This window comes from Petaurus breviceps, unplaced genomic scaffold (genome assembly GCF_028583685.1).
Source record: "Petaurus breviceps papuanus isolate PSGF00001 unplaced genomic scaffold, PetGlider_PUasm1.0 173, whole genome shotgun sequence".
In the NCBI taxonomy this organism is placed as follows: Eukaryota; Metazoa; Chordata; class Mammalia; order Diprotodontia; family Petauridae; genus Petaurus; species Petaurus breviceps.
Genome location: NW_027185759.1, coordinates 28246649 through 28262892, shown reverse-complemented (window position 1 = coordinate 28262892; position 16244 = coordinate 28246649). Strand labels below are relative to the sequence as shown.

Here is a 16244-nt window from a genome sequence, read left to right as displayed (position 1 = left end):
TGATGCAGAGGGAGGTCTTGGGCACACTGGGTGAAGCTCCTCCAAAGGATTTATAGGGGACATAGAGAAGGGTCCCACAGGTGGGGCAAGCATGGATGGGTGTGCCCATGTGACGAGGTCAAAGATCACTGTAGTATCAAAGAATTCTTTTGGAATCACCTCTCAGGAGGTTACAGATGAATGAAAGTCAACTTTTATGGGCAATGCACTCCCCATGCCTTCTGTGATTATTACAGGCAGCTAACAGAGTAGCCCTCCTTAAGATTGTATGTGTGTGTGTGTGTGTGTGTGTGTGTGAGAGAGAGAGAGAGAGAGAGAGAGAGAGAGAGAGACAGCTAAGGGACCAGGAGTCACCATCCAAAGCAGTATAGACCCTCACCTCTCAGAGCACTCCAGGGCTCAACATGACTATTTGAAAATGAGAACCAGACCTGTTCATGTGTACAATAGATGGTTTTATTTTCAATACCAACACAGTAACCACAAGGACAGCAAGGGGACCATGATGGCAATAATACAGAAAGCATTCTTTGATAAGACCAGCTGGCCATTCACATGACTGCGTGGGCCTGGAACGGGTTCAGAGTATACATTGGAGAACACAGACCTTAAATAGATACCAGTTGCAAACATGGTGTGCTTGTGACAGGTTTCCTTTCATGATGTGAGGGTAAATATTTACAGCTCCTCGAAATCGTGGCCACTTGTGTTCATTGCTTCTGGGTGCATGACTCTTCCCATGAACAAGATGGTACCTATTTGGGGGGGGGGACACAAATGAGAGTTTAACCAAAAAGTGGTGGGGAGAAAAACTTTTGTGGCTTTGCTTATGATTTATAGGGTGCTAATCAATCAATAAACATTTATTAAACATTTACCAGTGCAAAGCACCGTGCTAAGCCCTGGGGATACAAAAAGAGGCAAAGGACAGCCTCTATCCTCTAAGAGTTTGCAATAGAAGGAGACGACATGTAAATAAACCTATCCAAAGCAAGCTATATACAGGAAAAATAAGCCATGATGAACAGAGGGAAGGTAAGGGAATTAAAAGGGGTTAGGGAAGGCTTCCTGTAGAAGGTAGGATTTTAGCTGGGTCTTAAAGGAAGTCAGAGAGGTCAGTAGGTAGACTGGGGGAGGGAGAGCATCCTAGCATGAGACCATCAGAGAGAATGCCCAGAGCTGAGGAATGAAGCGTTTTGTTTGTGCGATAGCCAGGAGGCCGGTGTCCCTGTATCAAAGAGTCCATGTTGGGATGTAAGAAGACTGGAAAGGTAGGAGGGGGCTGGGTTATGAAGAGCTTTGAATGCCAAACAGAACATCTTATATTTGATACTGGAGGCAATGGGGCATCACTGGAGTTCACTGAGTAGTAGGTGGGGGCTAGGGGTGACATGATTAGACCTACTTTAGAAAAATCACTTTAGTGGCTAAATAGAGGGTGGACTGAAGTGGGGAGAGACCTGAGGCAGGCAGACCCCCCCAACAGCTATTGCAGCAGCCCAGGTGAGAGGTGATGAAGGCACCAGGGCCGGGGCAGTGTCAGGGGAGAAAAGGGGTCCTATTGGAGAGATGCCACAGAGCTGAAATTGGTGGGTCTTGGCAACAGCTTGGATGGAGGTGGGGGAAAGTGCAGTGAGAGGTGGTGAAGAAGCCAGGATGACTACTAGGCTGTGAGTCTGAGGGACAGGGACAATGGCGTTGCCAATATGATGAACAGATCTCCCAGAATCACTGGATGTGAGAGTTGGAAGGGCCCCGGGGATCTGTCAAGTTCAGGTGCATCTAACCTTTTCTGTGTGACATAGACTGCCCTTTGGCAGTCAGGTAGAGTCAATGGACCCCTTCTCAGAATAATGGTTTTAAGTTATTGGAGGAAATGCCAAGTTTTAGTTAAAGGTTAGTGAAAATAGAGGTGTAATCTCTTTTCCAGGCCAAGTTCATGGATTCCTTGAAATCTACGGTCCATGAACCTTAGGTTAACAACTCCTGATTTAGTCTACTCCATGCATGAAAAAAAAATCCCTTTTATTCTCAGTTTCTTTTTGTTCTCCAAAGTACTCTTGAAAGGTGACAGCTCTCAAAAAAACGAGGCTTGCAAAAGATTCAGTGTGACTCATTAACAAAGGTTCACCACTCATGACTCACCTGTTCTCCTGTTCCTGATAAGGAAAAAGAATGGATGGTCGACAATCACTTGGGGATAGAGTACAGCCATGCGACTGATGGCGATCATTCCTGGGGAGAAGAAGGGAAAAGTGTCCAGGCTGTTACACAGGGCTGACAACTGCGTCAACAAACTGCTTTCATGAACCAGACATCCTCAGGTTGGAATGCCCCAGAAATGGCTCCTCATCTCATGTCACCGAGAAATAGGACTAACAATCTCATCTTAGTGAAATAGGAGTCCAAAGTAATGACATGTCTACTTATGCTCTGAGAGTGATTAAGAATGGCAAGGGGCGATTTATGTCCAATGCTGCAGAAGCCACTGACTTAACAGGAGTGAGAGGCTGTGAGTGAGTCCTAGCAGCCACTCTTTTGGAGAAAAAAAAAGGAAAAGATGTTAAGTTCTGCCTTGCTTAAAAGTGTGCTCTATGACTCACAACAAACAACAGCCTGATTCAGTCACTGTCTCCAGGGAAGGGTCCTGTTGGCATTCTCAGGGAGAAAGACCTTCATGTCTTTCCAAAGGAGATCTGACAGGCTAATTCTTTTTGAGCCAAAGAAAAGAGCTGGAATTCTTCTTTTTCACACCAAACACATGCCAAATGGAACGTTCTACTTAGCAGGGTTGGTTTATTCACCAGCACGATGAGGGAACTGGCCTCAATGGCCTCTGGTCTGTTTCAGCTCTAAGATATACAATCCTACAGTCCATGATGGCTGTACTCAATATAGTTGTGGTTATAATATTTATGTGCATACAAGTATCATATAAGTAGAATATATAAATTATATTCTCTATACTTTACATCTTCTCATACAGGCAAATAAACATGGACTTTGACTCTATATAGGCTTGCATAGCACAAACACCAACAATTTATAAACCCCTTTAAACCTAGAAGATGGTCTTTTGAAGGTCCTGTCTACCCTAGACCCTGACCGGTTTGCTATCTTGGTGCTGATTCAATTGTCCAGAGGATCATGTGACACACCAAAGGTCACATATAGTCAAGATCTGAATCCAAGACTTGGCTCTAAATCCAGCACCACTAAAAACCCAGGGGCTAGAATGGTGGATATCAGAAAGAAGTCATAAGAATAGACTGTATTCCTCAACATGGCATCTTCATGGTCAACACCATAAAAGCCTGTAGGTAAAAACCACTCCATTTGGGATGGGGTGGAGTAGGGAGGGGCAGAGATCCTTGATCACAGCTCACAGTAGTCAGGGCTGTCTACAGTAATTTAAGTGCTTACTATGTGCCAATCACTCTCTTAAACATCAGAGACAAATACAAGCAAAAAATCAGTTCTTGCCCTCAAGGAGCTTCCAACCTAATGAGGTAAGACAACATATCCAAGAAAGCCTGGAGGCAGTGGTTGTGATAGTGAGGTACATAGCAAGGGACCGTGATGCTGAAATGCAGAAAGTCAGAAGCACATCCAGGAGAGGACTAAGGTTGGTCAGTCTCCACAAAGTGGAGGACCTCACCCAAAAGGAGGGAGGGCCAACACAGCAGTGGGGGGAAGTATGGCAAACAGTCCCAGGGTGCTCCTTGGTGAGACCAATGATGAGGCATGAAGGAAGCCCCAGGAGGTATTCACCAATGAGAGAAAGGGGCCACTGTGATCATTTGAGCCTGACACATCATTTATACCAAGGAAACCTTTTTTTTAAACACAATGTATTATCTCCCATCTCGTGTTACTGTTTATGTGCCTATTCAAAATACAATAATTTCCCAGGGATGGTAGAAGCAATCCTCTCAATTCCCCAATCACTTCAGAGCAAGAATGAAAATCAAAGATGCAACACAGCAAGAAAATCCATCCTGATAAACTCTGCCAATGCCTTCCTACCACTCATTAGAGGCCAAGTAGGAGGGGGAGGGATAGTTTAACAGGGCACTGGAGACCCAGCACAGGCCACAAATCATCTTTGGGAAATGATGCCTTGTTCAGCACCAGGTCCATTCTGGAGTTATAGCCTAAATCAGCTTCTTGGTGTGATCTTGGAAGTGTGCATGCATGGGTGGATGGGTTCCCTTTGGGGTATTAAAGAAAGTGGGCTGAAAACAAAAAGCTTGGCATGCTGGATTTTCATTTCATTTTTTTTTTTTTTAAAGAGAACCCAGTACCTGAGGCAGCCGCCGCTTCAGAGCCTTCCTCGTTAACCTCGATGAAGGACTTGTGGACGGCTCGAGCCAGGAAAATCTCCTTGTTGTCTAGGGGAAAAAATAGGAAATGAGAAGTATGTTTTTTGTATCAGAGACAGTGAGGAATTTCCCCCCAAACACCATGAAACAACAGAATTGGTTTGGTCTGAAATGACATTTTCTGGAGAAATGTTTCCTTGCTCAATTTTTTCTCACTTTATTGGCAATCTTTGCATTGTTAGCCTTTTACCTTACCAGGAGAAGGGGGAATGGGGTTTGTTAGCACCTGGGGCTTGATCCAGAAAGATAAAATTCATAGGGAAAAGGTAAACTTTTCAAATATTTCTGATTTTAAGTGTGGGGGGGAAAGGGGGTGGAGTACAGCAAACAGAATGACATCAAAATTCTACCAAAATTACAATTCAGGTGGAACGGCCAGGCAGTGCCACAATGCCTCATAATAGCCAGGCTTGGAGATAGGAAGATGGGAGTTCACACCTAGCCTTAGACTCCTGGGAGGCTCTGTGACTCTGGGCAAGTCACTTAAACCACTGCCTGCCACATCTGTACAATGTACAGTACCTATTTCACAGGGTTGTTGTGAGGATCAAATGAAATGTAAATGTAAAGCAATGAGCACACTGTCTGGCACACCGTGGTATAGAAATGTAGTTATTATTCTTAGCACTGATTTTGCAATCAGAGGACCAAGGTTCAAATCCTGCCTCAGACAGTTACTGATTGTGTGACTTGTGACCTTAGGCAAGTCATTTAGCCTGGAGTTAGTGTTCTGACCTATAAAACTGGAATAGATGAGATTCTTTCCAATGCTGGGCCTGTGATCCTAGGACAGTTCTTGGGGAGGAGTCCAATGGGCATAGGACATCAACTCCCCTGTCAGCTGTGATCCGTTTCTGCTTAATTGGTTTTCTTTATAATAAAGGAAGACTTACTGGGTGGAAGGAATGTCTCACATGACCTCTGAGGTCTTTTCCAGCTAAAATTCTATAGTCCTGAAATGTCTAAGATGTAAAAAAAATGAAATAAAGGCATCAATGAAATCTAAAACATAAAAAATATTCCTTTTTCTTTTCTCAAATGTTTTATGACCACAATAAGCTGAAGACATTTGTAGGAGAGATTTAATAAAATCAAATAAATTTCAATTTTCCTTTGCATTTTTATTGTTGGAGAAGAGAGACAAAGGATTTGGATCTAGGCTGTGATTTAATTGATGTCAGGAACCTCTGGTGTGGAAAATCCCTCTAAGAAGACTGCCTGGGGCATTGAGAGGTTAAGTAATTTGCCCATGGTTACATCCCAGCATGTATCACAGGAAAGATTTGATCTCCGGTCTGCCTGGAATCCAAGGCTCTTCCTCTATCCATTATACCAGACCATCTCTGTAATTCATTTTAAAGAAGTTCTTTAAGAAAAAAATTGTGAAATGGTATTCTCAGCTTTGTTTCATCCTCTGTTAGAAACATAGAATTAATCTCTAACAATTCACCTTTCACTCCAGCTAACTCCTTCCCATGAGGGCATTTCATACCTTCCACACTGTTTTAGTATTATTAGAAATCACCTATGCTGTCAATCCTGAACAGTGGCTTTTGAGACTGGTTTTCCCTGTAAATTCCCTTTGTAACTTATTAGTGTTAGTTTTGAGAAAACCACTTCATTTCTTCAGGGTCAGACTTCTCTTCCCTCCACTCAACTCTGGAAAAGAAAAGGAAACCATCCTAGTCCAAATACCAATGGCAAAAACTTAGGAGGACTCCATTTTGCTCAACTTCACATGGTTCAGTTCGAAATCATGATTACCTATTTTGGGAGGAAGCTGAATGAGCTCTCTCCATATACCCAGGATGAAATAATATTCCCTTTCCTCTCTGGGGATGATGGGTGGGCAGTGACTTACTGGGACCATGTGAAACAAGATTTAGACTCAGGCCTCCAGAGTCTCAGGTCGTTCCTGAGTATGAAGAGGAGCACTGGACCATGGTTTCAGGGAATCTATCGTAGGGCCATTTGCTTAGTCAATAATAATTTATTAAGCACTTATAATACACGAGGCACATTACTAAGCACATGAACCAGAATAACTCACTGTCATATCAATGTTACAAGAAGAAAATATTCCCACTTCTGGGAACCAGGACAGCAAAGTAAGAAGTAAATCACCATAACTCTACCATATTCACATCCACAGCCACCTCAAAACAAATCCTAGAATCTTTTAACCCAAGAAACTTGGAAGACTGGCAAGAAATCTGTCCCACCCAGGTAAAAAGAGCACAGTCCAGGAGCAAGCCAGCAACAAGCTCTGCCTTGGGAAATCAGCAGTAGATGATCCTGAGCCCCAGTGTGGTGAAGCAGGGAAAGGCCAACACCAGGACCCCCCATGTGCCTTGGCCTAGGCAGGAAAACGGGCAAGCTCCATCAGGAGGAACCACTTTGTGCTTCAGTATAGCCATGGGCAAACAGGTAGATGACAACCTTATAGGTACCTAAGCAAACAGGCAGCAACAGTACCACCCTTGGCCCTGCCCCCATGAGCTTCGGCATAGACCCGCCATGCTTCAGTATAGCAAATGCAGAAACACTCCACCAGCCTCAGCACATGCCAGACACCAGCACTTGGACACTGGATCAGTATCAAGTAAGCTGCCAGACCCCTGTGGCCTCTAGCAGGACCAGTTACCCTCCACTCCACCCCTTCAGCATAGCACCACACAGGAGGGTCCCTGGTGGGCCTTAAGGCAACATCAGTGCAGCACCAGATAAATGGTCATGGCCTGTAGTCCCTGACACAAGAAGCCTAAGACAGTGCCCCTTTCACCCTGGGAGGAGAGCTCAAACTTAAAAGATAAGGAAAAGGTCAAGAAAGATGAGAAAATAAAAAAAGAAGAAGAATCTGGTCATAGAAAGTTATTAAGGTGATAGGGAAGATCAAGACAAACTCAGAAGAGGATAACGATGTCAAAACACCCAAAGAAAAAAATGGATGGAAAAACCCCAAAGAAAAATGGGAAGTGGTCTCAAGTTCGAGAAAAAAAAAACCTCATGGAAGAGCTCAAAAAGGAGCTTAAAAATCAGATAAGAGGAGTAGGAGAAAAATTGGAGAAAGAAATCAGAGAGATGCAAGAGAATTATGAAAAAGGAGTCAATAGCTTAGAAAAAGAAAAAAACTTGCTTAAAAAGTAGAAGTGGACAAATGGAAAAGGAGATACAAAAATCCACTGAAGAAAATGACTCCTTAAAAAGTACAATTGGCCAAATGGAAAAGGAAGTACAAAAGCTGAGGAAAACAACTCCTTAAAAGTTAAAGTTGGACAAGTGGAAGTTAATGACTTTGAGACATCAAGAATCACGCAAATTCAAAAGAATGCAAAAAATAGAAGAAAAAGTGAGATACCTTATTGGAAAAACAACTGACCTGGAAAACAGAACCAGGAGAGACAATGTCAGACTTACTGGACTACCTGGACAGTTAAAAGGAGGAAGTGGACAGCATCTCTCAAGAAATTATCAAGGAAAACTGCCCTGATATCGTGGAACTAAAGGGACTGAAAGAATCCACTGATCACCTCAGGAAAGAGATCCTAAAGTAAAAATGACAAGGAACACTACAGCCAAATTTCAGAGCTATCAAGTCAAGGCAAACACACTGCAAGTAGCCAGAAAGAAACAATCCGAATATTGGGGAGCCACAATCAGGATTACACAGGACTTAGCAGCTGTAACATCAAAGCATCAGAAGTCACAGAACATGATATTCTGGAAGGCTAGGATTACAACCCAGAATCACTTACCTGGAAAAAATTAAGCATAATACTTCAAGGGAAAAAGTGGGTCATTCAATGAAATAAGATTTCAAGTTTTCGTAAGGGGAAGACCAGAACTGAACAAAAAAAATTTATCTCCAGTATCAAGATTCAAAAGAAACTTTAAAAGGTAAAAAAGGAAAAGAAAACATAAGGAAATCAATGGAGCTGAACTGTTTACATCCCTGTGTGGGAAGATATTTGTAACACTTAGAAATTGTGCCCCTAATAGTGTAGCTAGAAGGAATATATAGAGACAGAAAGTACAGGAACACAGCGAATTCAAGGGAATCACATAGAAAAACAATTCAAGGAAGAACAAGATGACTATACTGGGTGCAAAAGGAGGGGAGAGGCAGAATGGGGTGAATTATTTCACAATAAGAGGCAAGAAAAACCTTTTAGAGTGGAGGGAAAGATTGGAGGGTAGGCAGTGGGCACTGCTTAAAGCTTAATCTCTTCAGTATTGGCTCAAAGAGGAAATAACATACACAATCAGTTGAATACAGAAATCTATCTTCACTGACAGAGAAGTAGAAAGGGACAAGAGTGAGCAAAGGGGGGGACTGACAGTAGAGGGGGTAGATTGGGAGAAGTGGTAGACAGAAACCAAACACTGGTGAGGAGGGAAAGGGTGAAAGGACAGAGAGGACAAAGAAGAGGAAAAATACAATGGAGGGAAATACACAGCTAGTAATCATAACTGTGAATGGGAATGGTATGAACTCTCCCCCCAAAAAGAAGCAGACAGCAGAGTGGATCAAAAACCAGAATCTGACAATATGTTGTTTACAACAAGCACATCGGAAACAGAAGGACACACACAGGGTTAAAGGTAAGGAGCTGCAGCAGAATCTATTATGCTTCAGCTGAAGTAAAAAAAAAAAAAAAGCAGGGGTAGTAATCCTGATCTCAGACACATCAAAAGCAAAAATGACCTAATTAAAAGAGATAAGGAAAGAAACTGTATCTTGCTAAAAGGTACCATAGATAATGAAGTAATATCAGTACTAAACATACATGCACCAAGGGGTATAGCATCCAAATTATTAGAGGAAAAGTTACATGAGTCACAGGAAGAAATAGACAGCAAAACTATACTAGTGGGGGGCCGCAACTGTCCCCTCTCAGAAACTGATAAAATCAACCAAAAAATAAACAACAAAGAAACTAAGGAGATAAATAGAGTATTTAAAAAGTTAGATACAACAGATCTTTGGAGAAAACTGAACGCTAACAGAAAGGAACATAACTTTTCCTCAGCAGCACATGGCATCTACACAAAAACTGACCATGTATTAGGGCATAAAAACCTCAAAATCAAATGTAGAAAAGCAGAAATATTAAATGTTTTCTTTTCAGATTATAATGCAATTAAAATTACATTCTAATGTAATTATCTAAGCCTAAAGAATAAGTGGATCAAAGAACAGATCACAGAAACAATCAATAATTTCATTAATGAGAATGACAACAATGAGACAACATTCTCAAATTTATGGAAGGCAGCCAAAGCAGTACTTAGGAGAAATTTTATTTCTTTAAATTCTTACATCAACAAAATAGAGAAAGAGCAGATCAATGAATTGGGCACGCAACTAAAAAAAAAAGAAAAATCCTCAACTGAGCACCAAATTGAAAATCCTGAAAATCAAAGAAGAGATTAAAGAAATTTAAAGTAAACAACAAACTACTGAGCTTGTTCCTAAAACTAGGAACTGGTTTTATTAAAAAACCAAAAAGGTAAATAAGCCACTGGTTAGTTTGATTTAAAAAAAGAAAACCAAATATTCAGTGTCAAAAATGAAAAGGGTGAAATCATGAATGAAGAAGAAATTAAAGCAATCATTAGGAAATATTTTGCTCAGCTATTTGCCAATAAATCTGACAATGTGAGTAAAATCAATGAATATTTACAAAAAATATAAATTACCTAGATAAACAAATCAGGAAATAGAATACCTAAATTAACTCATCTTAGAAAAAGACATTGAATAAGCCATTAATGCACTCCCTAAGAAGAAACCCACAGAGTCAAATGGTTTCACAAGTGAATTCTACCAAACACTTGAAGAAAAATTAATTTCAATCCTATATAAACATTTGGAAAAACAGGAGGAGTCCCACCAAAGCCTTTTTATGACATAGATATGAGGCAGATATCTACACCAGGAAGAACTAAAACAGAGAAAGAAAATTATAGACCAAATTTCCTAATGAATTATTGATGCGAAAATTTTGAACAAAGTACTAGCAAGGCAACTACAGTAATATATCTCAAGGATTATATGCTATGACCAGGTGGGATTTATGTCAGGAATGCAGGGTTGGTTCAATATCAGGAAAACTATCAACATAATTGACCATATCAATAACAAAACCAATAGAAATCACATGATTATCTCAATAGATGCTGAAAAAGTTTCTGACATAATATAGTACCCATTCCTATTAAAAACACTAGAGAGCATGGGAAAAAAGGGAGCATTCCTTAAAATGATGAGCAGCATCTACTTAAAACCATCAGTAAGCATTTATATGTAATGGAGATAAGCTAGAAGCCTTCCCAGTAAGATTAGGGGTGACGCACAGAAGCCTATCATCACCACAATTGTTCAATATAGCACCAGAAATAGCAATGAGAAGAAACAGGAAGTTGAAGGCATTAGACAGAGGAAACAAAACTATCACTCTTTGCAGATAATATGATGCTAAACTTAAAGAAACAACTAAAAAACTACTTAAAATAATTAACAACTTTAGCAAAGTTGTAGGATATAAGATAAACCCACATAAATCATCAGTATTCCTCTACATGGCCAACAAAGCCCAGAAGCAAGAGACAGAAAGATAAATTCCCTTTACGATAACTGTAAATAATATACAATACTTGGGAGTTTTACCTGCCAAGGAAAACCTGGGAACTATATGAACATAATTACAAAACACTTTCAACACAAAAAAGTCATATGTAAACAATTGGAAAAATAGCAATTGTTCATGGGTAGGCCAAACCAATACAATAAAAATTACAACTCTACCTAAGTTAATTTACTTATTCGATGCCATACCAATCAAGCCACCAAAAATTGTGTGATATAGCTAGAAAAAAAATAAAAAAAATTCATCTGGAAGAACAAAAGGTCCAGAATATAAAGGGAATTAATTTAAAAATACAAAGAAAGGTGGCTCAGCAATACCAGATTTTAAACTATATTATAAAGCAGTAATCATCAAAATTATGTGGTACTGACTAAGAAACAGAGTGGTGGATCAGTGGAATAGATTAATTATACAAGACAGAGCAATAAATGACCATAGTAACCTAGTGTTTGGTAAACCCAAAGACCCAGCATTTGGGATATGAACTCACTATTTGACAAAGACTGCTGGGAAAACTGGAAAAAAAATAGGGCACAAATTAGGTACAGAGCAGGGTTGGGGAGCCTTGAGGTCACATGTGGCCTTCCAGGTCCTCAGGTGTGGACTTTTGACTGAGTCCAAATTTTACAGGACAAATCCTTTCATTAAAGGGATTTGTTCTGTGAAGTTTGGATTCAATTAAAGGGCTGCACTTGAGGATCCCATCCCTGGTACAGATCAACATCTCACACCATATGCCAAGATAAGGTCAAAATGGGTACAAAAAGGGTGACACCATAAGCAAATTAGAAGAACAAAGAATAGTCTACCTGTCAGATCTATGAAGAAAAGAAGACATGATCAAAGAAAAGATAGAGAGCATTATGAAATGTAAAATAGATCATTTTGATTATATTAAATTAAACATATAAAACCAATGCAACCAAGATTAGAAGGAGAGCAGAAAACTGGGAAACAATCTTTACAGCAAGTGGTTCTGATAAAGGCTTCAGTTCTCAAATATATAGAAAACTGAGTCAAATTTAACAGAATATATAAGTCATTCCCCAACTGATAAATGTTCAAAGGATATGAACAGGCTATTTTCAGATGAAGAAATCAAAACTATAAGCATATGAAAAAGTGCTCTAAATCACTTCTGTTAAGAGAAATGCAAATCAAAACAATTCTGAGGTATCAGCTCATACCTATCAGGTTGGTTAATAGAACAAAAAAAGGAAAATGATAAATGTTGGGGAGGATGTGAGTAAATTGGCATACTAATGCATTGTTGATAGAGTTGTGAACTGATCTAACCATTCTGGAGAGCAATCTAACTACAGTCAAAGGGCAACCAAACTGTGCATACCCTTTGATCCAGCAATGCCATTACTAGGTCTGTATTCAAAAAAGATCATAAAAAAGGGAAAAGGACCCACATGTGCTAAAACATTTATAGTAGCCCTTTTCATGGTGGCAAAATATTGGAAATGGAGGAGATGCCCACCAATTGAGGAATGGCTGAACAGGCTGTGGTATTTGAATGTAATGGAATACTTTTGTAAAAAAAATGATGAACGGGCAGATTTCAGAAAAACCTGGAAAGATTTACATGAGCTGATGCTGAGTGAAGTGAGCAGAACCAGTAGAACATTATACACAGTATCAGCAACAAGATATAATGATCAACTATGTATGACTCAGTTCTTCTCAACAACCCAATGATTCAAGACAAGTACAAAGAACTCTCAAAGGGAAATGCCATCCATATCCAGATAAAGAACGGATGGACTCTGAATGCAGATGGAAGCATATTTTTTCACTTTATTCTTTTTCGTGTTTTAATTTTGATTTGTTTCTTCCTTCACAACTATGACCAATATGGAAATATGTTTTAAAGGATAGCACATGTATAATCTATATCAAATTGCCTACCATTTTAGAAGGAGGGGAGGGGAAGGGAAGAGGGGGAGGGAGAGAGAAAAATTTGGAACTCAAAATCTTGTAAGAATGAGTGCTAAAGATTGTCTTGACAGGTAATTGGGGGGGGGGGGGGGGATAAAATGCTATTAAAAAAAAGAAAACATCCAGACATCATTTTAAATGTCCTCAACCCAGCTCTGCGAATGCCAGAGTTGCCATCCCACTTCAGCTGATAAGGAATCAAAGTCTCAGAGAAGTGTCATGGCTTAAGCTTAAGTAGCTCATTTTCACTGGAGAACATACTTTTAAATTGCACAATATTATACTTTTAACAACTACGTCCTCTTGTACTTTTTTCCCCCTGAAATGAATTTTAAAACTAACAGGTAAAATAAAAGCTCAAATGCACAGTTCTTCCTTTGGCACTAGAAATCTAAAGAAAAAAAAATATTCCGAAACACATTCTAGAGCAGGGGTTCCTAACTGTTTTTGTCTTTTGAACCCCCTCCTCAAAACTGTTTTCAACTGAATAAAATAAAATATATAGAACGGCAAAGAAAACAAATTATACTGAAACGCAGTCATCAGGTAGGAGGGTGTGTGTGTGGGTGTGTGTGTGTGTGTCTAATTTTTTTTCAGTTCACAGACCCCAGGTTAAGAACCTCTGATCTCAAATGTGATTTTTTTTTTAAAGCAAAAGAAAAGGCTAACTAGCAATCATCGCTTCATAGAGCTGCATCTGAAAGGGAGTTCAAAAGTCTTCTAGTCTAACCCCTTGTTTTACAGATGAAAACACCAGAGCCCAGAGAGGGAAAATGACTTTCTTCAGGTCACACAGATAATGTGACAGTACAAAGACCCAAACCCAGTGCCTCTGACTTCAAATTCACCAGTCTTTGCACTCCGTCATATGGAGATCTACATTTTCATGTCAAATGAAATTATGGAGAATTATAAACCCGTCTCTTAGATCTTAACCTTTTTTGGCTTAACGTAGAAGTGTCCCACAAAGTTAAGTACACATATACTTCCTATACATAGCTATCAGTACATGCATATGCTACATGCATAGAAAACGTCCACATATTCCCCCTGTTGGTATTTTCATAAATTCCTACAAAACTCTACCACTTGGGGAATATCTGGATGAAGGGATAAACATGGCATGTCTCTAGAGGATAGTGACTGTTTTAGCACCATTGTTATGTCTGTGTAATAATGACCAACCAGTATAGAAATGCTCCTAAGGTAAAGATAGATAGATGATGCCAATCCAGAGGAGGGGCCAGACACAAAAATAAAGGACCTGGACAAAACCGGACAAGAATCCAAACAAATGATAATAAGACCAGAGGGAAGGCTTATCAGGAGCCCTGTAAAATGATTAAATGGGAATCTCCTGCCAAATACTAAGAAAAAAATATTTTTTGAGAAATAAAAAGAAATAAAAGCTCAGCTCCCCTCTAACAGTGTGGTTAAGACTGGTGAAATACTCTATAGAGCGCCATTCAGAAGCCAATCTATGCAGACATGGAAAGGGTTTAAGGTAAGGGGACAGCCACAGAAGGATAAAATCACTTTAAGGACTGACAGAGAACAAGGCCAGTAGTGCTTTGACAGAACGTATATAAATCACACATATATAGGAATATGTGCCTATATATTTGAATACACGCACATATCTATGTATATAACTATTCAAATCCTCCCTCAGTCACTTATGACCTATCACTCTATCTCTGGGCCTCAGTACCCCCATCTGTAAAATAGGGCAATGAGACCAAATGGACTTAGAGATCCCCAAGTGGGAGAAAGGCAAGCATTCCCAACACAGTACAGGAAAGGGTCACAGGTAAGGAAGGATACTGCCCAGGTCCTAGACCTGAGAATGAAATCCATGATTATCATGTAAGAGGCTCTCTCCCACACCTGCTACATTGATACAAGTCTTCCCCATTCCTCCTGGATTTGATGTGTATGATTCCAGCTTCCATCATCTCTCCATGCATCCAAGTATCTCTGGAGTGATGAAGGGAACCAGATGTTTTAGAGGGCAAGATCAAGAAAATCTGATGAGTTTTCCATATCTGAAGTCACAGGCAGGAAAGTGCCAAGCAGTGAGGGGGGCAGAAAGGATTTTCTAGGTCTACAGATCCCAGAAAAGGGAAGGGAAGGCAAGCTGGAGAAGAAGACATGCTTTGGGCAGAGGTAGCCAATGGAGAAAGACTAGCTCACCCCCACCAAACTCAAAAGATTTTCCAGATGAAACCTAGTTAAACCCATACTACAACAGTTCTATTCAACTACAAAAAAGTAAATATTTGTTCCACCAAGCACCAGTCACCACAGCCCCATCCCTGCCCCTAGAATCTCCCCAGGCCTACTTTGTACCTTCCATAGCTCATTAATTTCAGCTGGTACTTCTAAAGAGCCTCGATTCATCAGACACTCTCCTGATACTTTCTGGGTATCACAAAAAAGGAAATCAACAGAAAATTCATAATCAAACCTGACAGTGCCAGATGCTGATTTGTGCTATGATTGTGCAAACACTTGCTTGTCTCCTACACTATCTCAAACACGAGAAGGGTTCTTAGACTCTGACTCTCTACAGAGCACAGATGTGCTCGATCACAGAAATTTTCAGAGATCCCCTCTAGCCATCAGGACTTGCAGCTCCAGCACAAGCCAGCACACAAACATCCTTTCTGAAGGTGTAAGGAGAAGGGTGATGTGAGAGCCCTTCAGGGATAAATTCACAGCATGGCGCTAAAGGCTGATTTGTATGTGGCTTTTGCTGCATCTCCCTAATTTCTTTATTTTATCCAACCTTTTATTATTATTATTAAGGTCCAGGTTTATGCCAAAAGATTTAATGCTTGGTCTTTCTCACGCTCTGGGGAGCTCAAAGAGGTTCATTTTGTAATCTGAGGGCTGAGACTCGTTAGTCACCATTACACACACACCCCACTAAAATCTCTCTCTGCTGAGTCTTTCCAAGGAGAATTTAAAGAAGAAACACTTTCAGCATAGTCTCTAATTCCTCATTCAACCATACCTTTTTCCGTGTTTCATGTTAATGGGGTTGGGTGGCATCAATACACATCTGTAACACAAACACAAAGGCAGTGGGGAGTAGTGTACAGGACACAATTCGGGTCACAAAGAGGTGGGTTCATATCCATCTCAGACACTTAGCAGCTCTGTTATAGTGGATGAATCACTTAACCTCTGTGTCTCAGTTTCCCCAAATGTAAAACGGGGACAGCAATAACACATACCTTGCAGGACTGCTGTGAGGCTCAAATGA

General features: G+C 40.3%; 1 protein-coding gene across 2 annotated transcripts in view; it reads right to left on the bottom strand.

The window, feature by feature from the left end:
• Positions 1-434: 434 nt before the first annotated feature.
• Positions 435-16244, bottom strand: part of SERPINI1 (serpin family I member 1) — a 99734-nt gene continuing 83924 nt past the window's right edge. For both annotated transcript variants that reach the window (XM_069083534.1, XM_069083533.1), the window contains 3 exons: positions 4305-4391; positions 2146-2235; positions 435-755 (listed from right to left, as the gene is read on the bottom strand). In XM_069083534.1, coding sequence (XP_068939635.1) covers positions 679-755; positions 2146-2235; positions 4305-4391 — 254 coding nt within the window. In that variant the 3' untranslated portion in view covers positions 435-678. The remainder of the gene's footprint in view (positions 756-2145; positions 2236-4304; positions 4392-16244) is intronic.